This window comes from Cotesia glomerata, linkage group LG1 (genome assembly GCF_020080835.1).
Source record: "Cotesia glomerata isolate CgM1 linkage group LG1, MPM_Cglom_v2.3, whole genome shotgun sequence".
In the NCBI taxonomy this organism is placed as follows: domain Eukaryota; kingdom Metazoa; phylum Arthropoda; class Insecta; order Hymenoptera; family Braconidae; genus Cotesia; species Cotesia glomerata.
Window position 1 is genome coordinate 21,090,939 of NC_058158.1, and position 26,527 is coordinate 21,117,465.

Genomic DNA, 26,527 nt, shown 5'->3' on the forward strand with positions numbered 1-26,527 from the left:
TTAGTTATTTTTCGTGAATTTCAATCAACTCTAGCGTCTTAACTGTTGATAATTAAAAACTCATGCTCCGCGGGAATTAAGTATGTATATCATAGACAAAATTCAGCCACAAGTTGACTTGAGCTGCCCACTCTTCATAGAAGAAAACTTTGCTCGAAGTTTTGAAATTAAAAAAAATTCCAATTTTCAGGTTGTGAAACGAGATTGTTGACTGCGCGATAAAAATCTGATACTCACAGAATCTATTGTTCTTACCTTCAACTTTAAAGGACTACATCACTTGTTTTGTTATTTTCATTTTTAGTGCATGTGCGAGCCGTTTTTTTTTTAGCAAAAATCTAGACGTTTTTACAAATGGATTAAAATTACTTACCATCAGAAACAACTATAAATATCTAAAATTTTTCTAGTCTCAATAAAGTTATGGATATTTGGGGTGTAAAATTGTCTTTAGAAGTAATTATTATCGAAAATGACAGTAACTGTGAAAAATTTTTCAACTAGAACATTATTTTTTATTCAACCATTTACGGTTTGGTTTTACAATATTAACAATATCAAAATTATCGGAAGCTGAATACTTCCGCGCTTGTAATTGATTTTGAGAAATTGGTATGAAGCTATGATATGATCTCGTATTTTTTATTGTATTTATATTTATAAATCTTTCAGATAAAAATGTCTCAGCAGCTTCTACATCCTGGCTTGATACAAAAAAAATTTTATACCAGAAATTTGATTAGAACAAAAGTCGTGCATTGCAATTGGAGTTAAAATATGGTCATCGGTAGATCCTTGCAAGCTTGCTCTTCTTACGGTCCTTTCGATCGTACCACCTGCTCCATCGCATGGACTTTTACCATGAGAAGTGGCAAAGAAATGCCACTCTGCTTTTAATCCAAAATCCGCTTCATGACGACATATATTTATAAAATTTTTTTTATTTTTGTATTGAGCGGCTGCTCCATCACTGAAGTAATAAATTTTTTTAAACTCCGGATAACTGTTTTTAATGTAATCGAGAAAAATTTTTTGAAATGCAAAAAACGATACTGTATTGTGAGTAATATAATCACTAATCACACATAAAGTTTTTGTCTTAAGTAAACCGTCTTCTTTAAAATAAATTACAAAGGGATGTAGAGTAGCTTGATTATTTGTCCAATGAAACGGTTGTACTTCATCTTGTACCATGAATGCATAATTTTCTGAGAAATCAACTAATGCTATACACTCTGAATTGTCTTTTAAATTTTCTTTCAGGTATCTCAAATACTCGGATTTTTTTTTGAAATAAAATGATGAGGTTTTAAAGTTGTCAATTGTATTTTCAAATCATCTCTAAATTCATCGACATTCTTAACTACAGTTAATAAATTGCAGCGATCAGTAGAAACCCATTGCTTAAAATTAATTTCAGATGACAATTCACATTCATTACATATATCGGAATCAATAACATCAGTGCCTGGACATTCTTTACAGCTATATAACATACATTGTTCACTGCTATCATTACAAACTATCTTTTTCAGTAATTCTTTATAGGTAAGTTTAGTTTTACACGCCATTAACATTAACTTCATATTTTGATGGATCAAACAAACACATACTGAATGTGTACCACTAGCCCCAGCCAAAACACAGTTCTTCGGTCGAAGTGAAGCAAACGACGAGAATCCTATGGCTAAGTTTGGATGAATTTGCTTGAATTTTTCATAGGCTTCTTTCAAATTAAATAAGATTAAACGTTTTTGTTCTTTAGACTTTCCGTTATTCTTATCGCGTACAGTTACACAATCTCTTTGACCTGGCATCAATCTACTAATATCATCATCTTCGAAAAATTTTATAACAGCTTCAACAATTTTTGTTTTCAACTGACGTCCACTTTCTTTTTTTGGAGCCTTCGCTAATACTCTATATTGTGCCCTCAGTGTTTTAGCTTTTTTTACAAGATATTCACTACATTCAAATTCTGACTGTATTTTAGAAATTGTCCACTTTTTCGGTAATAAACTTAAAATTTCATATTTCTCGTCAAACGTTGTAGATGCTTTAAATTTCATTTTCAATTCATCGATTAACTCTAAATAGTCTGCATTATAACAAATATGATCATTGTCTTTTTTATTATTTTCATGTTCCACAACATCAAAAGTAGCTTCTAATTTTTTTCGTATTTTACTTGATATTTGATTTACTTTTTCATCAATTTTTCGTTTTCTTTTTGATATACTTAATTTTTGGATAGGTGGGATTGGTGACTCTTCTACGATTGAACAAATTTTATTAAGTGAATCTAAAACTTCGTACTTAGGATCAAAAGATACCCCAAGATCATCAAAATTTCGCGATAATGTATCGGTAATATCATCATAATTTTCATTTGTTTCGGTTTTTCGTAAATTTTCCATACAACGTGAACAAAGTGCTCGGCCTGGTATAAGGTTAAGATTCTCATTTGCTTCACAAAACTCTACAGTTATTTCCCGCAAGGACTTAAGAATAGGTTTTTTATGAGCACTTGATGGATCACAACATTTTTTCCAAACAAAGAAAAATAATAAGTCACATATTTTTTATAATGATAGGTACAGATATCTGTGAAAGATACTGCCTGAATTCGTTTAGTTAATAAGTATTTCTCATGTTCATTCAGATTATTTTGATCGATCAACTCTGATGATCGTGAAAACGTTAATTTATGGCAATCTTCTTTCAACAATAAACCAATCGAACACTCCATTACTTTTTTTAAGAATTGAGAAATCACAATACACATCAACTTACTAAAACAACCGAACTGAACAAAAGAACGCTCTCTGAAACAATGACAATTGAGCTTTTATAGACAAAGAGTTAAAGTTCTTCAAAAATCCGCCACGGCCAAATGTCGCTGCTCTCCCGCTTAATTACTATCATGCAACCTAACTTGGTCGGGGAAAGCACGCGACAAGCGAAGAGTGAGTGAAACAATAGCGTTAAGCTGATGCGTGAAATTTGACACCGATAATCTAAGAAGTTTGTTTACTTTTCCATTTTGCTTACTTTTCCAATCGACGGCATCGAATCACAAAAAAATATATAAATTGGAAAGTGACAGAGATTAAGTTATTAGTAATTTAATTGATACTTATGAACTCGAATTTACTTCTCGAGTATACTTATATTGTTAATAATTAATAATATTTCTAATTTTTCGTTTGAATTTACGTCTATTCTCACTTACTTTTCAATGCAATGCAGTCAAATATTGAAAATAAGCTTATCTCTATACGCATGCATAAAAATATATAAAAATTCTGTTGTGAAGACAGAATTTTTATAGACAAAAAATTGAGATAAAACAACCATTTATTTAAAAAAAAAAAAATTGAGTTGATTTTTGCTAAAAAAAAAACGGCTCGCACATGCACTAAAAATGAAAATAACAAAACAAGTGATGTAGTCCTTTAAAGTTGAAGGTAAGAACAATAGATTCTGTGAGTATCAGATTTTTATCGCGCAGTCAACAATCTCGTTTCATAACCTGAAAATTGGAATTTTTTTTAATTTCAAAACTTCGAGCAAAGTTTTCTTCTATGAAGAGTGGGCAGCTCAAGTCAACTTGTGGCTGAATTTTGTCTATGATATACATACTTAATTCCCGCGGAGCATGAGTTTTTAATTATCAACAGTTAAGACGCTAGAGTTGATTGAAATTCACGAAAAATAACTAAAAAACACTCATTTTCAGCACGCTGCTTATATTTAAAGGACTCGTCCGAGCCAATTATCTTCATTTTTCCTTAAACTACTATCTTTCCCACTGTGAATTCCATCTTGATCATGCAGATAGCTTCAAACAGAAAAATTTCACAGTAAAAGTTAATAAGCCTTAAAAATATCGATTTTTAAAAGTCTTTATTTAAATAGGCGAAAACACGCGCTTGTAAAAATCAAACTCCTGTAAATTTTGTTCTTTGGGACCCTAGAGAAGAGTTTCTCAAAGTTACACCAAAATCTAAAATGAGACGGCAACAATTTTTTTTTTTTTGAGACGATTTCATATGAAATGACTCGTATATAAAATGACATTAGCTACTTTGCCAAATTATTTTAGACTTCAATCTTATAGACAACACACCTCTCGTTACACACACACTCTTGTATAAACACATAATTAAATGTGAATGTATGTAAATACTAGCTATAGGTAATTACCTTAAAAGCTTAATATTAATAAATAAAATAAATAAATAAATACATTAAAAAAGAAAAATAAATGATATAATTCAATAAAATGAAAAAAATTTTTTTTTTTTAATTTTCAAAAATCGAAAAAAAATAGTTATTATGTAATGACCATTACCGGACCAGGCTTAAAAGTTGAAGGAAGGATAGAAGTTCAAAATAGCAAATTTTCAAAAACATCGACGGATGCACACAATTTGGAAAACACGATTAAGTAATTAAAATTAAAAAATCTTAATGAAAAATAATTTGAATATTTTTTTCTAAAAAGGGCATTTAAAAACGAAAATTTTGAAAAAAAAATTTTGAATTTCGACCATTATTAAAAAAGTTACAAGCAAAAAACCAACAAAAGAGCGGTTTTTTTTAAAAATCGATATTTTTTTAACCAGTAATCAAAAAAATCTCAAAATTTATCAAAAGGCCTCTTTTGGGGGGTACTAAAAAATACCAAAAAATTAAGAATATCTAAAATTTAAATATTTGAAACCGTCCGATTTGGCGTGAAATGCCCCATATATTATAAGCATTTTTTCTTTTCTTTTCCAAAGCAGATTCACATTACATGACATTTATAATATTTGATATTCCGATACATCAAATTCAGTTTAGGATGAGAAGTAAAAAAGTAAGTGAAATGTTGAAATATAATACTATAAATCTGAATTTTTTTATTGGCTGTCCAGTCTATTGCACGAATTTTTTTTTTTTAACTAATTATTTATCTAATAATTTATAATATCGTTCGCCTGTATTCCCTACAGGCATAAACGATTTTAAAATTCGTATATAAATTTGTCATTAAAGGTAAATTTGACTGAGAAAATAATTCGGACGGCCCAAAACCCCGAAAGACATATTCTCTACTTTTTTTAACTTCCCGCTAAGAAAATCGAAGATTTTCAAAAATCGGGAAGTTATGGTTTTCACCCCGTTTTGCAAAAATCGAGTTTTCATCAGATCTCGACGTTTGAAGGTCACAGGAAGCTTCCCTGACTATCCCCGCAAGGTTGTCACGGCGTCTGTATGTGTGTGTGTGTGTGTGTGTGTGTGTGTGTGTGTGTGTGTGTGTGTGTGTGTGTGAAAGTATGTGAACCGCTTATAACTTTTGAACGGCTCGACCGATTTCATCGTGGTTGATGCCATTCAAAAGGGCTTGACCAAACTTAGATTTTGAAAACTATTTGGACTGATTCAGATCGATAGATTTTGAGAAATCTTAAAAAAACTGAAAAAAAAATTTTTTTCAAATGTAGTTTTTTTGGAATAACTTTTAAACGGCTTTATGGTTCAATTTCAAAAATTAATCAGCTCTTAACCTTAAAAAACCACGTCGATCGCTACCAGCTCGGGCAAAATCGGTTGATTTGTTCGAGAGATATCGTGAACGAAAGAAAACCGAAAAAAGGGTTTTTTCGGAATAACTCCAAAATTCCTAGCGCGATCAATTCAAAATTTGAGATTCTTTGTGAGGCTTGAAAAACTGCGTCAAATGCTGCCAACCGTGTGAAAATCGGTTTATTCATTCAAAAGTTATTGCGGTTTAAAAATTCAAAAAATAGTGTCTTATCAAATCTCTACCAGACTTTTGAGCTCGAAGAGCTCAAAAGCATAGGAAAGCAATCTCTTTGAGCTTGGAGAGCTCAAAATAACCCATAAATTGTATTTTTGAGCTCGAAGAGCTCAAAAACGTCATTGGTGCAATTTTAAGCACCTAAGTATGGAATTAGCGGGAAGTTGCAGGGATGGCCTTCAGGGTCAACCGTTTTCCTAATTTTTTTCTCTTTCGATTGCCGTTGGTTTCGATGAAATCCATCAAATGGTTTTTTTTTATAAAAGTTTTGTGATTTTCAACTTTTATAACTTTTGTTCTAATTGTTTTATTATAAAACCAAAAGCCTTTTTTATGATTTTTCACCCTTAAAATTATGCAGTTGGTCCCATTCGATTATTTAAACTGCAAGTATGCGAAACTTGAATAACACCCCTTTGGAGGCTAAACTTTAAAAGGTAGTTTCACCCCCTAGAAATTTGTTTCCGCAGATAAAAAAAAATACGTGTCTCTTAGATTCCGACGGAGAATAACATATCTCAGTTTCATCGAAATCGGAGGGGAAACCGGAAGGAGTTTCCTTGTCAGACTTGATTAAATTTTAAAGTCAATCTTACAATTCAAGATGTTTGCAATTCCAATCTATCACAAGTATCTGCAGCAAGATCCATACGTAGAAATTGACGCTAGCAACTACCGAACTTTAGATCAGTCTTGTGGAATTCTTGTATAGGACTGTTATTTGGGTATTTATAGAAAAGGTCAATTTTCGTAGTATCCCATGTGGGGCATTCCATACCAAATCGGCCACTTTTTTAGGTCGACCTCTCCAATTTTTTTGAAAATTTTATATGTTTTTAATACCGTTAAAAAACACCTTCAGGAATTTTTTCAAATTTTTCGATCACCCGTTTCTGAGATATTGATTTTTTCCAAAATTCAAATTTTTTTTTGAAAGAGCTATAACTTCGCGAAAAATACAGCTATCGGGGTCCCGTTTTTTTAAAAATTTTTGTTTTTTAAAGCTCTTTCAAGAAAAAATTACTTCTTTGATCTTCTTTGATTTATTCCTATTTTTTTAAGTTTTAAGCAAAAAAAAACATTTTTTCGAAATGTATGCCCCCTTCGATTTTTTTGAAAAAAGTTCTCAAGAAAACTTGGACAAATATAGAAAGTTTTTAGATCAATCCGATCGTGGACAGACGTTTCGTTCTATTTTTTTTCTTAATTCAAAAATTTTTAACTTTTCGCTAAGAAAATTGAAAATTTTCAAAAATCGGGAAATTATTGGTTTTACCCCTTTTTTCGAAAATCGAGTTTTCATCAGATATCGACGTTTTGAGGTCCTAGGAAGCTTCCCTGACTATTCCCGCGAGGGTGTCACTATGTCTGTATGTATTGTAACAGGGAAAATCGAACTTCCTGGGGTCATTATCGACCACTTAATTAACGCACGGTAGGTAAGGGCTTTCCCTTACCTTTCGATTTTTGACAAGTAATTTCGACTTGTCACCGGGCGTGCTAATCAAAAGTCCCCACTACTGTCCCCAAAAAATGAAGCGGGGCATAACAATAGAAAATTTCGAGAGCCGGTGTTCGAGGGTGACAAAAGAGCCGACAGGAGAGACATCGAGGCTTTTTTCCCTTCTGGAAGCCAGTGGCCTTTTGCCTTTGTGAATCAGTGACCTTGTTGAGGTCAGTTTAAGTCAATAGAGTGCAAATTTGGACGTCGAGAATAAAGAGAAACTGCAGAGGAAGTTATCGGGGCATTTTTGGAATTGGACAACCCTGACTGCACCCTGGTTCGAAACGACAAGACGCCAAGCAGCTGAGCCCGCCAAGTTTGACCGGAGTATGAGTCGTCGTTGGATAAAACAATAATTGAGTCTCCAGGTATTTTCAATTATTTTAGGCCAGATTAGATTATTAATTTAATTAAGAGGCTGAAATAATTTAAATTAATTTCTCGAGCGGCCGTTTTTATATTAGCGAGTTCGTACCTTACTTATTTATTGTCAAGGTCAATTAGTTAGTATTGTCGTTGAACTTTTATATTGAAAATTAAATTTAATTGATTAATTATTAATTTATTGGTAGAAAATTTATTAGTAATTTATTATAGCCAACAGGCCAACAGGCCTAATTTTAGTTGGGAATTTTCAAGACAAAATTTGAATAAGAAATGAAAATGCGTAGTTAAGTTAGTAAAGGTCATTCTATAATGTTCTATGGTTGTAAATATTGTTGAGACGCTTTAGAATTACAGTAGTTGAATTTAAGAAATTGTGGTAAATTAAATTTAGGCCGGTGGGCTAAATTTAATTAATTTAGTTAACTTACAAGGAAACTCTCTCCGGTGTCCCCCTCCGATTTTGATGAAACTGAGATATGTTATTCTCCGTCGAAATCTAAGAGACACGTATTTTTTTTTTATCTGCGGAAAAACATTTCTAGGGGGTGAAACTACCCCTCAAAAGTTAGCCTCCAAAGGGGTGTTTTTCAAGTTTCGCATACTTGCAGTTTAAATAATCGAATGGGACCAATTGCATAATTTTCAGGGTGGAAAATCATGAAAAATGCTTTTGGTTTTATAATAAAACAATGGATAGAACAAAAGTTATGAGGGTTGAAAATCACAAAACTTTTATGAAAAAAAAACTATTCGATGGATTTCAACGAAACCAACGGCAATCGGAAGAGGAAAAAAAAGTAGAGAATACGTCTTTCGGGGTTTTTCCGAAAAATTAAGTTTAGGGGTGAACATCCCTTAAGCATATCTACAGTGACCACCAAGAAAATATCGTTTTTTATATTAATTTTGATATGAATTCATCAATAATAATTTTTTCGTACATTTCTAGCATTTAGAAAATAATAATAATATTATATCTTAATGTTTTACTTACTTGTTTACTTCGCATCCCAAACTTTATTTTGTGTATCGAGACATCAAATATTACAAATGTCATTTAATGTGAATCTGCTTTGGAAAAAAAAAAAAAAAAAGAAAAAATGCTTATAATGATTTATTATAATCATAATAATCATTCATCGTTATCTCATACAAAAAGAGATAATTATATTTTTTAGTATATATGAGTCAGTAATGTGAAAAACAACATAGTATAAATAAATGTATCATTTCGAGATTAGTTTAGTTACTGCGATGTACTTCATCTTTTATAATTCAATATTATAATCGTGTTTTTTTTTTTTTTTTTTAATAAGTGAATAATTTAAAATTGTACGAAAATCTTTATTTTAGTACATAGAGCAAAATGAAAGTCAATCCTATAAATGTTATAAGACTACTCTTAACAACATTTCAAGTCATGAACATTCCAGAATCGCCAGTAAATGACGAAGAAATACAAATCAAAGAAAGTTTTGAAAATATTTTACTCAATGCTATGAACGAATACTCCGGAGTCGAAATGGTCGAAGAAAGTTCTTTGCATTTCCAAGAACCGTATAAAGATTGGACGATGGAAGTCGTGGAAGATAAAGAGTGGGCAAATGCACTAGTTGATCAAGAAACACCTATCGACGAATGCACTAAGGATGTTGAAGATTTATCTTATGAATATAAATTGAAAGCCGTCGAGTACTGGCGTAGTGGCAAAAAAAGAAATTTAAGTTTAGACAGTGTTAGGCAAAAATTTAGAAAGGTACAATCTGTGCGACAGTTACGAAGATGGGCTCATACTTTAAATCAGGGAGGGACTTATAAGGAAAAATTAGCAAGAATTTGTGAATATACATTACAAAATTTCAAAGCAGCTATAGATGCAGGTTTAATCGTACATGATTGTAACATAAAAAGATGGGCCTTACAAGCTCAAAAAGAAATTGGTGCGGAAGATTTCCGTTTTAAAGCATCAACAAAGTGGATCGCGTCATTCAAAAGAGCACATCGCATCGTATCAAGAAAAATAAATAAGTTTATCACGTCCAAAACCATTGAAGATAGTAAATCATTAAAACAGCAAGCTGAGGAATTCGTCAATAATGTAGAACAAAAAATTAACATTTATGAATTAGCAAACGTATATAATTCAGATCAAAGTGGTTTTCAGTTGGAAATGCATTCCGGTCGAACTTTAGCTGTTAAAGGAGAGAAGCAAGTAGAATGTCTTGTACAATCTGTTACTTCTACTACTCATAGTTACACAGTTCAACCAACTGTATCCGCTGATGGAAAGCTTTTATCCCCACTTTTTTTGGTTCTAAAAGAACCAAGTGGTAAATTTGGACCAACAGTTGAAACAACACTTTTTAGACCTCATAATGTATACATAGAAGCATCAAAATCAGGAAAACTTACATCAGGTACGAATTATTCTTTATTTTTTTTTCTGGTTTGCGCATAAGTTATTGTTGATACAAATAGTTCATATTTTTTAATTTTCAGATCATTTCAAAATTTGGTTGGAGAGGGTGTTTTTTCCAAATGTGGGCCCATAATCTTTATTACTAATTGACTCATGGACTGGGCATTGTCCTCAAGTTGTACAAAGCGTTAAACCAACAAATAAAGATACTGAAGTAATGATCTTACCAAAAGGTACAATTGGGAAAATTCAACCGCTTGATGTTTTTGGATTCCGAGTATGGAAAAATTTTGTTCGATATTTTTCGGATCGTACAGTTTTGATGAATTTGGACATAAACTTGCATTTACGAAATAACATTATAAAATTACAATCACTTACACATATCCAATTGTCATCTCCTCGGTACATAAATTTATTCAAGTACTCGTGGTACAAAAGTGGCTACACAGAAGTAAAACCAGATGAGTTCGAAAATCCTGTGGATTTTGCATTTCACGGATCATGCAATTCTCATTGTGAGGTTCCTGGTTGTCAAAATATAGCAATTATCCGCTGTTCATGGTGCAAAAAGTCGTTGTGTTTTCAACATTTTTTTCATGAACATCACGATTGCAAAACATATATTGAATAGATCTGCATTTGACAAAATGATGAATTTAAGTATTAAATTTCATAAACATCAGAAATATTAAATATTTTTGTAAAAAATCATTTGTAAATTATTTTTAAATTTAATTTGATTATAGTAAAGCATATATTGTAAGCATTTTTTCTTTTTTCTTTTTTTTCCAAAACAGATTCACATTACATGACATTTATAATATTTGATGTCCCGATACACAAAATAAAGTTTGGGATGAGAAGTAAACAAGTAAGTAAAATATTAAGATATAATATTATTATTATTTTCCAAATGCTAGAAATGTACGAACAAATTATTATTGATGAATTCATATCGAAATTAATATAAAAAACGATATTTTCTTGGTGGTCAATGTAGATATGCTTAAGGGATGTTCACCCACTAAACAGAATTTTTCGGAAAAACCCCGAAAGACGTATTCTTTACTTTTTTCCTCTTCCGATTGCCGTTGGTTTCATTGAAATCCATCGAATAAGTTTTTATAAAAGTTTTGTGATTTTCAACCCTCATAACTTTTGTTCTATCCATTGTTTTATTATAAAACCAAAAGCATTTTTCATGATTTTCCACCCTGAAAATTATGCAATTGGTCCCATTCGATTATTTAAACTGCAAGTATGCGAAACTTGAAAAACACCCCTTTGGAGGCTAAACTTTGAGGGGTAGTTTCACCCCCTAGAAAGGTTTTTTGCAGATAAAAAAAAATACGTGTCTCTTAGATTTCGACGGAGAATAACATATCTCAGTTTCATCAAAATCGGAGGGGGACACCGAAGAGAGTTTCCTTGTGAGTTCCTTTTTTTTTTTGCTTCATTTTGATCTTTTTTTTCTTTGAGTTCTCGGCAATACTTGACTCGTAAAAATCGTGGTTTTCTCCCTACGACTTTTTCTGGGAGGAGAATCTCCAGATTTTGATGGTAATGGCTTCAGTAAAAAAAAAAAATTTTTTATGTGCTTTTTTGGTGAGTGGGCCGCCGTGCTCCAGAAAAAAAATTTTTTTTTTCGATTTTCTGCAAAATTTCGACTGATTTATTTGAAATAGATGGAAAAGAAACAAATTTAATGGTTAGAAACCACAAAAAGTAATAATTAACTTAAGTGGGCCGTTGTGCCCCACCCTCCCCTAACAGTTTTTGGCCGTGTGTAAATTCTGTTACAGCCAAAAACTGTTATATTAAATGAAAAAAAAAAGTAAAATTGAAAAAATTGAAGCGTAAATACAGCGTTTTGTTGACTGTTATAAAGAAATTTTGATATTTTGTTAAAAGATTTTAAAATTTTCTGTAAAATTTATTATTATTGCGAATAATCATTAAAATAGATATTGCAAACCTCACAATTTGGAGCCAAAAGTGATACAAAAAATTTTCTTGGCACAGATTTGTGAAAAACTGAACGATCTACCAAAATTTTCTCAAACTTTATGGTCGGAGATCAAAATTTTAAACATTAAATGGAAAAAATCGAAATTTCAAAAAATCTATATTTTTTAACGTAAATAAAAACGAGAGGGTTAACGTTAGAGACTGGATCTTAAGAGCTTTTTTTACAGAATTTAATACTGAAGAAGGATCCGTGATGGTTTTTCCGAAAAATAATGTTCTACATAGTTTGCAGGAGAAATGAAGGTTAAAAAATCATTTTTTCATGTTAAATCAATGGTAAATCTTCAAATTCGGTGATGGAGTTCTTCAAGTTAATATTAAGGGCTCAAATTTTTACAGAATTTTTTTTTATAGCATATATAAGAAGAATTTCGAATGCAATCGAAAAAAAAAAATTATCGACTTTTTTGGAACACCCTAATGTATAATAGACTGGGCCAAAAAAATTTACTATTATTAACTTTCCGCTAAGAATATTCTTTCCCGCTAAGAATATTCTTTCCCGCATCACAGCATTATTTATATTTATACAAATGTATAAATTGTATAAACATTTATACAAATATAAATAATGCTGTGAAGCGGGAAAGAATAGGAGTTACGGTAATTATTACGTGAAGCGTTCCACATTCACGTAACAGAATATTGGTAGGAAAGGATTGAGAAAGGAATGTGGAGAGGATCATCTTAATGTGAGTTTATAGAATATGCGAGAAAAAATTATTAAATAGCTCGGACTAGGATTCGAACCCAGAATCTTTCGAAGACATGTCGGCTACTCTACCATTTGAGCTATCGGGTCTATACTAAATTTCCTTTCGCTTATTCTGGATACATTAAGCCACACCGTCCATCCTACGGTAAGCATTTTTATAAATATAAATAATGCTGTGAAGCGGGAAAGAATAGGATGGCCTTTAGGGTCAACCGTTTTCTTATTTTTTTTTCTTAGCTATATCGAAAATATTATTCAGAATGACAAAAAAAAAGTTTCGTGAAAGTTTGGGCCCTTAATATTAGTTTTAAGAGGTCTATCATCGCTATTTTTAATTTTAATTCAAAGTTTGATGTTCACGTCAGAACTGCGAAAAAATTGGAGCAAAAAAATTTATTTTCACTTATTCTGATGTAAAATTAAATTTCCTACAAAAAAGGTCTCATTAAAAATTTTTGTCAGACGAGCCGTTTTCGATTAATTAAGCTTAACAAATTGATGTGTTTTTTCGATTAAACATTTTTACATTGGAATTTTCTTACTAACGAATAAATGAATATCTAAAAAATATCATGACAGATTTTTGAAGGAAATTCAATGCGCTACAAAAAAGGTCTCTTAACATTTTAGTCTAAATTCACTTTTTCAAAAGTTATTGACGATTAAAATGGAAGAAAAAATTAAAATCTCGAGTTTTTCATCCTTAACTCAATTTTTTTCACTTAACGGAATAAATTAACTATTTCAATCATCATTAATAGAGCCAGTAATTTGGCTTTTTTTATTCATTCAAATTTCAGGTTAAACTTATGAATGATCATTTAAACAACTGCGAAAGTCCTGGCCCTAATCATTAAGCATTATTTATACAAAATCACTTAATATTTATCATTATTCTAATAATATTATTACAAAAATATGGAAATTTCACAATAAATGAAAATTTATTTTTGCTTAATTGATTATTTCTAAGCAATAACATAGTTTTACTGTCTCAAAGTAATTTTTGAGTAAGCAAATATTTAGTATTACTGATAAAAATTATTTCTTTTGAATATTTTCTGAATTTGGAAATTATTATATTTACTAATATATACGAATTCACATCGGGAATATGATATAAATATAAAAAAATAAAAGTTCCCGCCCCCTCCCTTTCTTCAATAACCGCGTTGTCTACAATGAAATCCGACCGAAAGAAAATGACTTTAATATTTATTTTCTATCGCAGTATCACGTTACAGTTCCGCGAATCATTCACGCACTTGTTACCTACGTTTAGAACAAAGCCCTTATGCTTACCCCTACTCTTCCTATTCCCTACTAATTACTTACTTCCTACTTCTACGATTGCTTTGTTCTAACGATAGGACGCTCTCAGCGCTTGAGTAACTCGATCCCTTTTTTCATTACTAATTGTACGTTGATTCGAACAAGTCGTCTTCGGAAATCAGAATTTTAATCTTATTGATTATTATTAACGATATTTAGTCGTAATTGAATAATGTAGTTAATCAAGTTTTTGTGTATTATTTTTTATCAAGTGAATATTATTCTTATTGTGGTTACAGTGTTATACGTTGTATTAAATTAATTCGATTTCACAAGTTTGTGATAAAGCGAGTCACTCCGTTTTTTGTAAATTTATTGTACGGATATTTTCAGACCTTTTAATAACAAGAAACAATTAAATATGGCGTCTGAAAAAATCAATTTAATCGGTAACCCATTCGGTAAACTCAATATTCGTAAACTTCCGACTGTAAAAGAAGTTTTGTCATTATTTTTTCATTATCATAAAGTTTTGAGTCTGAAAATTAATGAGAGTGCCATAAAAACTGCACGTATGGTTCGTGATTGTTGGAAAAACCAACAAATTTCTACTACTGGTTTTCAGAACACTGTCAATAAGATACTTGGTATTTATAAAAAATGGCAATTATTACAGTGCAATCGTAAGAGAGGGAAATCAAAAGCTCAGAATAAAAAAGAAGTGACGTTTGAAGAAAAAATTAGACAATTGTTTAATATTGCTGGAAAAAACAGTTTGAAACGTTTGAGTGGAGAAAAGACACAGATTTCTGGGCATGAAATGTCTGCGATTCCAGCAGAATTCCCTGATAATAATACTTCACAGCAAATCTCTGAAGAGCACATTAAAATGATGGAACTAGATGAGATAAGTGAGCCCTGAATAAAAAAAAAGTATTGAAACAAAGAAAAAAGTATTGAAAAGAATTGGATTGACTAGAAAATCAATTTTTTTCAATACTTTTTCCTTTGTCTCAATACTTCTTTTTAATCAGGGAGTATTTTACACTGCGAGTATAATAAAGAAAATCAATTTAAGGGAAAATATCCCATTGTACTACGATTCGTATTGCCTTAAGTTAATATTTGAGAAGATACACAGAAAAAAAAATTAACTTGAATCATGTAAATGATTTCGAAGAGTTTCGACTTCTTGATTTGAGTAGAAAATTTCTGAAGCTAAGAAATTTTTCTTAATTTAAGTAAATTTTACTGAATTCGAGTATTTTTCATCTTGATTCAAGACAATAAAACTCTTTAAAATTATTTTCTTGGTTTAAGAATTTCTCGCTTGATTAAAGTTAATTTTTAACTTCCCACTAAGAAAATCGAAGATTATCAAAAATCGGGAAGTTATTGTTTTCACCCCGTTTTGCAAAAATCTAGTTTTCATCAGATCTCGACGTTTTGAGGTCATAGGAAGCTTCCCTGACCACCCCCACGATGTTGTCACTATGTCTGTATGAGCTCGCAGAGCTCAAAAGCATAAAAAGCTATCTTTTTAAGCTCGAAGAGCTTAAAATAATACATAAATTGTATTTTTGAGCTAGGAAAGCTCAAAAACATCATTAGTGCAGTTTTATGCACCTAAAAATGGAATTAGCGGGAAGTTGCACGGATGGCCTTCAGGGTCTACCGTTTTTCTAATTTTTTTTTTTTAGTGTAAAAATTATATTGGTTGAAGTAAAATTTGTTGGGGCAAAGAATTTTTACTTTCACTGACATAAGTTTTGTTTTCCAAAATATTGACATGAGTCAAGAAAATTGGTTTTTCAATCAAAAAATTTTTCTTTCTATTAAAAAATTTTCCTTTCTTAGTAACTTAATTTCAATATAATTTCAGATGCAGAATTTTGTGATGAAAATTACAACGCTATTAAACCGAGTCAAACATCATTGCAAACATCATCGCAATCGATGATTAGCCAAAGTTCAAATTTTTCTGATTTCGAAATGGAAAATTTTCCCCAAAAACAAATTCCAAAAATAAATCTTATCACTCCAAAACTAGCAACTGCCCTTGATCGTGCTAATGTGAGTAGCAGAAATGCTACGTACATTTTGGCAGCTACTCTGAAGAGTCTAGGAATCGACATTCAAGGTGTTAATTTAAGTTATAAAACTACCCACCGAAATCGTATATTTCATCGAAAAAATATTGCTGAAGGCTTAAAAGAAGATCTTAAATTCAATGATAATTACGTTGTTCATTGGGATGGTAAATTGTTAAGTGAAATTGTTGGTACGGAAGTTGTAGACAGGCTCCCTATTCTTTTATCTTCATGTGGCACAGAACAATTATTGGGAATTCCAAAAATTGATTCGGGAACTGGTGTTGAGCAAGCATTAGCTGTACAATCAACTACAATCAACTTGTGTTTTGATACTGCAGCTACGAACACAGGTTAGCTATTCTTAATGCTAATATTTTTACCTATATTTATCATTCTCGACCCCATTTATAATAATTTTTATTATCCAAGCCTTATTAAGTCAATCAGAAAATATTTTTGTTTAATTTTTAAAAAATTAATTCTCTTACTTTAAAAAAAAACGTATCTTGATCCAAGAAAATTTATTTAAGTCAAGAAAATCTTGTTGTTTTGAGAAAATTCAGTCTCTTGCTCCAAAAAATTTAGTTCTTGATAAAAGTAAATTTTCTTATCTTGAAAAAATTTCTCTCTTGCTCCAAAAAATTAAATATCTCGATAGAAGTAAATTTTCATTGATATTTTTATTGATCAATATGTCAAATGGGAAGATCAAATAATATTGGATCATTTTTTTTTTTATTCAATATATATAATTGGACGCTAAAATAATATAAAATGAGTATTAAATATTCAAGAGAAAAATTTTCTCAAGGTAATAATTTTGTTCTCCAGTTAAGAATTTTTTCTTTCTGTGTACAAGTTCATTTATACAAATTTTTCAGACTCGATTGGTCTTAAAGTTTTGGGCTTCTTATTGTCGTTACTCGTTAAATTAAATATCGTTTTATTACAGGAATCCACCATGGTGGTGGCGTGGAACTAGAAAAGCTGTTGTGGCGAACGCTCGTTTGGTTACCATGTCGCCATCATGCCATGAAACTTGTTATTAAAGGTGTCTTTGAAGTATACTGGATGACACAAACAGGCCCAAATGTTCAATTTTTCTCCCGATTCAAAGATTTTTGGCACAAGATCGATAAACTGAAATACAATGCTGGAATCAATGACCCTACAGTTTCTGACGTACTATTGGATGAAAAAGATCAAATCTTGGCTTTCATTGAGAATTATTCACAAGTATGTGAGAATTAAATAATTTTTTTTAAAACAGTTTTTAAAACAGAAAAATATATTTCTTTGTCTTTAAGCACTACATTACAATTTGAGCATTAAATTTCTATTAAATTCAAAAAAAAAATTTTGTACTTAAGATAAATTTTAAAGGATTAAGAATTTGGCAATGTCTCCGCAGGAGGTTCACTTGATATGAGCACAATTGAGCTTCGTTCGCTGTGTACAACCGCGTCAATGCATGTCAGCATGTATATTCTACCAATACTGACGGTAGATCTTCCATCATTTGTGATCGCTGATCCGAAATGGCCGTATCTTAAGAATCTCAAGCTCGCTGACCCGCGCTATCTACAGCCGCGTCCTGTAGACATTATTCTAGGTGCATCACCAGCCACACAGATCATGAACGCTGAGATTAAACGTGGACTTCGCAATTCTCCAATTGCACAATCCACCACGCTTGGTTGGATTGTCTATGGAGCTGTCACCGCTAAACACGCTTCCACGTCACACGCAGCATTGCATGCGTCATTAGACACATTATTACAAGACGCTATCGCAAAGTTTTGGGAGCAGGAAGAGGTTCCATCAGGTAATTCACCGCTCAACACCGCTGAAGAAGACGAATGTGAAGTTCACTTTCGTCAAACGCATTATCGACAGCCTAATGGACGCTACGTAGTGAGATTACCGCTTAAAGCCCCCGAGAGTCAACTTGGCGACTCTATCAAAGCAGCCATAGGGTCACTCCGAAGATTAATAATTCGCCTGTCGCGAGAAAAAGATTATTCTGACATGTATCGCTCGTTCATGGCAGAATACATAAAACTAGGACACATGGTTCGAGTACCAATCAATGACTTGCCCGCAAACGCTTACTTCTTGCCTCAACATGGGGTATTGAAGCTTGATAGCACCACTACGAAGCTCCGCACAGTATTCAACGGTTCCTGTGCAACATCTACAGGAATTTCATTGAACGACATTCTACACACAGGACCCAAAACGCAAATTGACATCTTCGACGTGATGTTGAGAATCTGCTGCAACAGGATTCTATTCGCTACTGACATCACCAAGATGTTCAGACAGATTGAGGTTGATTCGCTTGATTGGCCGCTTCAGTGCATTCTTTGGATGGATTAGAATGACCTAGTAGACGCTTACTGTCTCAAGACAGTCACCTACGGGACCGCTAGTGCACCTTTTGACGCTGTACGTGTGCTCATCCAACTAGTCAAGGATGAAGGACACCGCTTTCCGCTAGCTGTTGCTCCAATGTTGGAAACACGCTACGTAGATGACATCTACGGTGGAGCAGACAACGAACAAGACGCTATTAAGGTTGCAGTGCAAACAAAACCACTGGGCGCCGCAGGCTGCTTTCCGCTCGCCAAATAGGCTAGTAATAGTCCAACGCTGCTCGCTGAAATCGCTCCGGAAAAGCAACTAGAAACACCGCTTAAAGAAATCAGTGATGCACCAGTAAAGGTCCTGGGCATGTACTGGAATTCACACACTGACGCTCTCCAGTTCAAGTACACGCTACCGCCAGAGACACCTAAGACAAAAAGAGCTATTTTGTCTGATATTTCTAAGCTGTATGACCCGCTAGGACTTCTCGCACCAATTGTCGTCAAAGCCAAGATCTTCATGCGAGATCTGTGGCTAGATAGAGTGTCATGAGATGAACAATTGTTAACATCACTCATTTATAAATGGACTGGATACCGCGAGGATCTTTAAAACATCGAATCCATCCGCATTCCACGCTGGAATAATATTGCACCTGGAGCAACAAGAGAATTGCACGGGTTCTCAGACGCTTCGCAAAACGCTATGGCTGCCGCTGTTTATTTGAGAGTCACTGACGTTGATGAGAACACAAAGGTCTCACTTTTGGGTTCAAAAACGCAAGTAGCACCGCTGAAGACCATGACAATTCTACGCTTGGAATTATCTGCTGCATGGTTGCTTACACAACTGATACTTCATGTCAAGGAAATTCAGTCGCTAGAAAATATCAGGATCAATCTCTGGACTGACTCCGCCGTGACTCTCGTATGGATTCAAAGTCCAGCAACCCGCTGGAAGACATTCGTCCGCAATAGAGTGGAAAAAATCCAAGAAACGCTTCGAGATGTCTCCTGGAAATTTATTCCAGGAAAACAAAACCCCGCTGACTGCGCTTCAAGAGGTAGACCAACGCTAAAGCTAAAACAACACGCTCTCTGGTGGTATGGACCGACTTGGTTTCATGAACCAGAATCCTCTTGGCCCACTCTGGAGCCTCCAGCTGAAAACGCAACGCATCGAGAAGAACGCCAAGGTCTGACACTAGTAACTTGGAAAGCAGAAAACTGCCTGCTCTAACAATTACTATCGCATTATACGCAGCTGTTTCCACTGCTACAGAAGCTCAGCATCTGGCATCGTGTCATCGACCGCTTCAAAAGAGTTCCACAATCTTCGCTGGCCTACCCGCTTACTCCATCAGACCTGGAGCACGCTAAATTGACCTTGATTAAACTCACCCAAGGACAATACTTCGCTAGAGAGATTCATACGCTTCAAGATGGTGATGGTCTGCCGAAAAATAACTGCATCACCAATCTGACTCCGTTTATTGACCATCAGGGGGTCCTGAGAGTCGGTGGCCGTTTGAAAAACGCATTGCTGGACCCAGAAGAAAAGCATCCAGCGATCTTGCCAAGACAATCACCGCTTACATCAATCCTGATTGATGATTCGCACCGCAAAACGCTTCACGGAGGTACTCAGCTTACGCTCGCTGACTTGCGCGAGAGTGTCTGGATCATTGGAGGCCGTGTTCCAGTCAGATCATTCATATTACGCTGCGCTATCTGCACTAGACACCGTGGAGAACGCGCTCAACAGTTGATAGGTCAACTATCTGCCGCACGAGTGCAGCCAACTCGAGCTTTCCTGCATACAGGACTCGACTACGCTGGACCCATCACTCTGAAAACTTTTCAAGGACGTGGAGCAAAAACATACAAAGGCTGGATTGCAGTCTTTGTCTGCATGTTCAGCTCAGCTGTACATCTAGAGCTAGTGACTGACTACACCGCTGCCGCCTTCATCGCCGCTTATCACCGCTTTACTAGTCGCCGAGGTATCTGTCATACGCTATACTCAGATTGTGGAACCAACTTTGTAGGGGCAGATAAAGACCTGAAACGACTATTCGCTGCAGGATCCCGCTCACTTCAAGAATTATCAGTGTTAATCGCTCAAGATGGCACGAACTGGAAGTTCAATGCGCCTGGAGCTCCACATTTTGGAGAAAAATGGAAAGCCGCTGTGAAATCAATTAAGTTTCATCTTCGACGAACAATCGGAGACTCGCTGTTGACGCTAGAGCAGTATTCAACGCTACTGGCTCAAATTGAAGCCATCTTGAATTCCAGACCGCTCACACCGCTGGATGAAGATACTGCTTACCTGGCAGTACTGACACCAGGTCATTTCTTAATCGGACAGTCACTCAACGCAGTTCCAGAGCCATCGCTGACAGAATTACTACCCGCTTGGCTCTCGCATTAGGAACAAGTCCAGCAAATGGTTCAACATTTCTGGAAACGCTATTATCAGGACTGCATCCACCGCTACCAGGCCATTTTAAAGTGGCATCAACGCAACGAGATCAAAGTGGGTTCAGTTGTACTGATCACTACTGAGGATCTCCCGCAAACCAAGTGGCCATTAGCCAAAGTCATCGCTCTCCATCCAGGGGAAGATGGACAAGTCCACATGGTAACTGTCAAGACATTTAACACAGAGCTAGTACGTCCAATTACAAAGCTCTGTGTCTTGCCGCTAACATATGAAGAAGACGATCTTGTCGACGGAGCCGCCAACCCGGGGGAGAATGTTCAGTGAACAGACCCAGCCGTGATAAAGTCGCCCCTGGGGGACTCCCAATTTCACGAGCCGCACCTGTCTACCGCTAGTTCCCGCAAAAACTAACCGCCTATGAAAGCTTAGCTTGACTGATCACGCCATGTCTCGGTGGTATGATTGGCTGATCGCTCCGCTGACATGCGCAATCAGCCTTCTTCCCCAAGTCGACGAGGAAGAAGACGCATTATTATTATTATCTTTCGCTTCCACGCTTTCGCTGCATCAAGTCGCCATTAGTATTTCTTTACTTTCGCTTTTTGTTAATAAACCGCATTTCACTTATTTAATAATTTAATTTGCTTAAATTAATTGTTATCAACCCACTTTAGTTTGTTACAGATGAATTGTGTTATTTTTACAATTAATTCTCCGCCTTTCCAGTGCCAGCAGTGTGCTCAACCGGCTTTGCTTTATTAATCACGCAGTGCTTTATCTATCTGCTTTTATTTAAACAATCCGCAAATTTACATATTAAATACAACTTGTATTTAGTGTAAATAAATTTATAGAGTTAATTTTTAATAATATTTCCGCGTTTTAATTGAGATATCCAGACCAAAACCTGATCCTCCGTTTTCCCGCAATTACATCATTTTACAGCTTGACTTACGCAAAATTTCAATCAGACCTTTTTTGTAGAGCATTTAATTGCCTGTAAGAAAAAGGTTTAGTTTTATTTATAAAGTAGCTCGTTGTCACGTAACATAATTCCAAACTTAAAAAGAATATTTTTCTATGTTATTTAAATGGGAAATAGAAATCGCTTGACGCCACCTCTAAATATTAATATTAAGAGCTCATATTTTCAGAGGATCTTTTTCTAGAGATACTCTGACGATTTCTCAAAGTTCGTTGAAAAAAAAAAAAAATATTCGATTTTTTTGATACACTCTACTGAACATATCACATCGGAAGGTAAATGGGTCGTTGGACTAAAAGAAATACAGTTTCCAATAAGTTTTCTTCATATTTAAACGGTTGAAGACGGTAAAATATATCTAATGACTGCTGGTGTAGGAAAATTTGATATACGTAATGATTATTACTTTCCACGAGGCCTCTATATGAATCGAAATGAATTTATATCTACTTTGAATTCTTTTCTCCCTATCGTCGAACATTTTTCTTCCGAAATAGATGCATCAGGACTTACTAAAGTAAAACGAATATATACACCATTGTTTTGTAAAACTACCAGTCATCGTCTTTTACTATCGGATACTCTGTTAGATATTTTAGGTTTTGATCATTATATTGATGAAAATAAGAAGAAAAAATTTGTACTTGGTTATAGAGATAGAAAAAATTACGAATTTACAAATATAAGTAAAAAACCTTTCAGTCTGATAAGAGGTTTGCTTAGTAGTCTTTTTGTTTATTCTGATATCTGTTCACCGTATGTAACCACTCCCTTATTATGCATAGTTCCTTTGGACATGAGCTCATACTCATATGGCATGACAGTAACCAATACTTATGGGTCATCTAATTATATTCCTGTTTTGTCAAATTCATTTCGGACAATTAAAATAGACATAAGGGATAACATTGGAAATCCACTACCATTTGCGTACGGACCGTTAAATGTTATATTTCAATGTTATATTGAATGTTACACTACATTTCAAAAGGATCGATTAAAAATGTCTCATTACATTGAATACTATAATAATCAGGCAGGTGGAGGATATATCGGAAAATATAATAGATTTGGCAAAGTTTATGTTGGTTCTTATCAACACGGTCATGGTATAGGCGCTTTTCTGGGAGGACTATTTCGCAGAGTTGTCCTTTTTCTCGGTAAAGCGGCACGAGCTGTAGGAAAAGAGGCTCTTTATGCAGGTATGAATGTATTGAGTGACGTCACAACAGAACGAATTCCTTTCAAATAATCATTGGAACACAGACTAACACAATCGGGAATTCGACTTAAGAGAAAGGCATCAGAAAAATTGGATAAAATAATGCGTGGATCGGGGTATAAAAGACAGCGAATACGTAAAATAACTCATAAAGCAAGCAACCACGGGAGAGTGCGGAAGCGTACTAGTAGTAAAAAAAAAGATTACTAAAAAAAAAAAAGTTAACAAAAAAAAAATAAAAACCTCAAAACAAAATAAACGCAAAGTGAAAAAATCTAAAAAGCGTGACGTGTACGATATATTCAATTAATAAAAATGTCATTTTTACATTCTCACTCTGAGGAGTGTACAAAATCAGAACTGGATTTATTTACACTACCTCCTACACAAACAAGTATTGAACAATCACAATGGGCATATTACAACCATATGGCATCTTTGTCAGACGATACTGCAATGAAATTCGTTGTACCTGGACATGGCGAAGAATACATTGACTTATCGCATACTATGATAAAAATTAAAGCAAAAATTGTAAAACCTGAGGGTTCAGTAGATGAAAAAGATATTGTGGGCCCAGTAAATAATTTTCTGCATTCAATGTTTAATCAAGTGGATGTCTTCTTTAATCAAAAAACGGTATCACCACCTAACAATGCCTACGCTTATAGAGCGTACTTAGAAACACTTTCAAATTATGGATTTGATGCAAAAAGTACTCATCTTAAGATGGGGTTGTGAAATATTGATACAATGGGATAATTTGATAATTTAGAGAAAACAAAAAATCATGGTCTAGAGGAGCGATCGGTATATACCTCAAAAGGAAAAGAATTTGAAATGATGGGTTATTTACATTGTGATGTTTTTAATCAAGATAAATTTTTACTAAACGGAGTCGAAATGAGAATACGATTAATCAGGTCAAAAAACACATTTAGTCTTATGAATGCGAGTGAAAATAACTTCGTGGTCAAGATTTTGGAAGCTATGCTCATTACAAGGAGAGTGAAAATTGACCCAAGCATTTTAATAGCTCATGCAATAACATTGGGACAAACAACTGCAAAGTATCCGCTAACTAGAGTTGAAGTAAAATCATTTGTACTATCCCAAGGAATACTCGGAAATACCATCGATAATGTCGTACTTGGTCAACTACCTAAAAGAATAATAATTGGTTTTGTGGATAATCGTGCATACAACGGTTCCAAAAAACATAATCCTTTCAATTTTCAAACATTTTCATTAAACTATCTTTGTTTATATATTGATGGAAAACAAGTGTTGCGTAGGGCGTTACAACCACATTTTGGTAGGGACAATTATTCTGAGTTAGAAGCGTTTAACACATTGTTCAGTGGAACTGGTGTTCACTTTGGAAATACTGGGCCTTGGGTCTCGCGCGCAGAATATCAGTATGGATACACTCTTTATGCTTTTGACTTAACACCAGACCTGTCGGCAAATTTGGCTTCTCATTGGAATTTAGTTAAGAACGCAAGTTTGAGGCTAGAAGTACGTTTTGCTAAAGCTCGTGATGTTAATGTAAACTGTATTACATACTTAGAGTTTGATAACATTCTGGAAATTGATTCATCACGCCAGGTTATAGTAGATTATAATCAAAGAGAAATAGTGTATATTTTTATATAATGAGAGCAATATTTGGATTAGTGATGATAACATTAGTGTCTTTGACGGTAGCATGTTCTCTGACCTATCGGGATCATAGTTACTTTCTTACGGATTTACCAGGAAGACAAAAAATAAATACGCTTGCACTGATTGGCACCCATAATTCTGGTACATACAAAACTTTAGTACTAGCGGCTCAAACACAACTATTGAATATAACCGCACAATTAAAAGCTGGAGTACGAGTGCTGGAAATTAGTGTACGTAGAATCAGGAATGTTTTTGCAATGCATCACGATTTCGTATATTCGGGAATGATGTTTGGAGACATAGTGAACCAAGTAATAGAATTTTTAAGAGAATACCCGTTTGAATTTGTAATAATAGTTATGCAAGAGGAGTATGTTAGTGGGAAAAACACAATGACAGAATGTGAAATTCTTGAAAACAAATATATTAAAGGGCTTGGTAATCTGTTTGTCCAATTTTGGTCCGTAGAAGATACTATCGAAAAACATCGTGGTAAAATTTTGCTGGCTCGTGGAAATAAGGGATTTGGGAAATGTACGGCAAGTTTGTTTTGTGAACAACAGGATAGATGGAAAATAACACCCTCTTTTACACGGAGTAAGAAATGGAAGGCTATAGCCTCTTTTCAAGATAAAATGATCAGCACAAATTCCCTAAATCTATGTTATATCAATTATTTATCTGCGAATGGTGGTATAATCGGTCCAAATACTATAGCCAATAAATTTTTAAGACAACCTGCATATTTTTTGTCTGAAAAAAACCCTCCAGGAATGAATTACAAAATGACTAAATATTTTCGTAATCCAAAGAATACTTTGTATATAGTTATGGCCGATCATCCGCTTCCTCGATTATTAGACAAAATTATTGGTAGTAATTTTGACTGAAAGTATATAACTAAAAAGGTTGAAGAAAATAAATCAGTATATTGTGTGATACCACGCTGTACAGACAATTTTATGGACACCCTTCAATTAGAACGACTTTTACCTTGTACCGATGCAACTGTTGGAGGAATCTATCCCGCAGACAAGATCCCATGGATCTGGCCTAAACCGTGTTCAATCATCGCCAATACCGATGATCACACAAAACCGGGAACTCACTGGGTTGCATTCTTCGTTAACAAACATGGAGACGGGATCTACTTCGACAGCTTCGGTCTCCCACCAAGTGATCATAGATTTATTCAATGACTTCGTAGAAACTGCAGAAAATACCGATGAAACAAGCAACATCTACAAAATATTGGTTCTAATTATTGTGGTCATTATTGTATTGTTGTCTTGCACTGGTTTTCTAATAACAACTTCCTATCATCATTTTGTAAATTGTTTAATGGCAATACAGAACAAAACGATAGAATACTCTTGAAAATATTTAAGAACGTTGTTAGAAAAAAGTTTAATAATAATAAAAATAAATTAAAGAGACCTTTTAAAAATTTAACTGGTAAAGGTCTAGCATACAATCAAACAAGTGTTGATTAATATTTGAAAAATGTAATTTAGCAATTAAGAATATTTTTTGTAAACTTATATATTATCTTTAAAAATAAAAAATTAATATCTTAATGAAAAATTATTATTATTATTGAAAAAAAAACC

General features: G+C 33.7%; 3 protein-coding genes across 3 annotated transcripts; all 3 read left to right on the forward strand.

The window, feature by feature from the left end:
* The first annotated feature begins 14,558 nt into the window (after positions 1 to 14,558).
* On the forward strand, positions 14,559 to 21,304 carry LOC123268888. Its single transcript, XM_044734365.1, has 4 exons — positions 14,559 to 15,048; positions 16,020 to 16,580; positions 17,183 to 17,466; positions 17,642 to 21,304. The coding sequence occupies exons 1-4, from the start codon at positions 14,559 to 14,561 to the stop codon at positions 17,657 to 17,659; spliced, it is 1,353 nt and encodes a 450-aa protein (XP_044590300.1). The 3' UTR covers positions 17,660 to 21,304.
* On the forward strand, positions 17,710 to 18,609 carry LOC123268974. Its single transcript, XM_044734479.1, has one exon. It carries the CDS (start codon positions 17,710 to 17,712, stop codon positions 18,607 to 18,609), a length of 900 nt encoding a protein of 299 aa, XP_044590414.1.
* Positions 19,303 to 21,030, forward strand: LOC123269053. The gene is made up of 2 exons (XM_044734585.1): positions 19,303 to 19,803; positions 19,861 to 21,030. Exons 1-2 carry the CDS (start codon positions 19,303 to 19,305, stop codon positions 21,028 to 21,030), a joined length of 1,671 nt encoding a protein of 556 aa, XP_044590520.1.
* Positions 21,305 to 26,527: the final 5,223 nt, after the last annotated feature.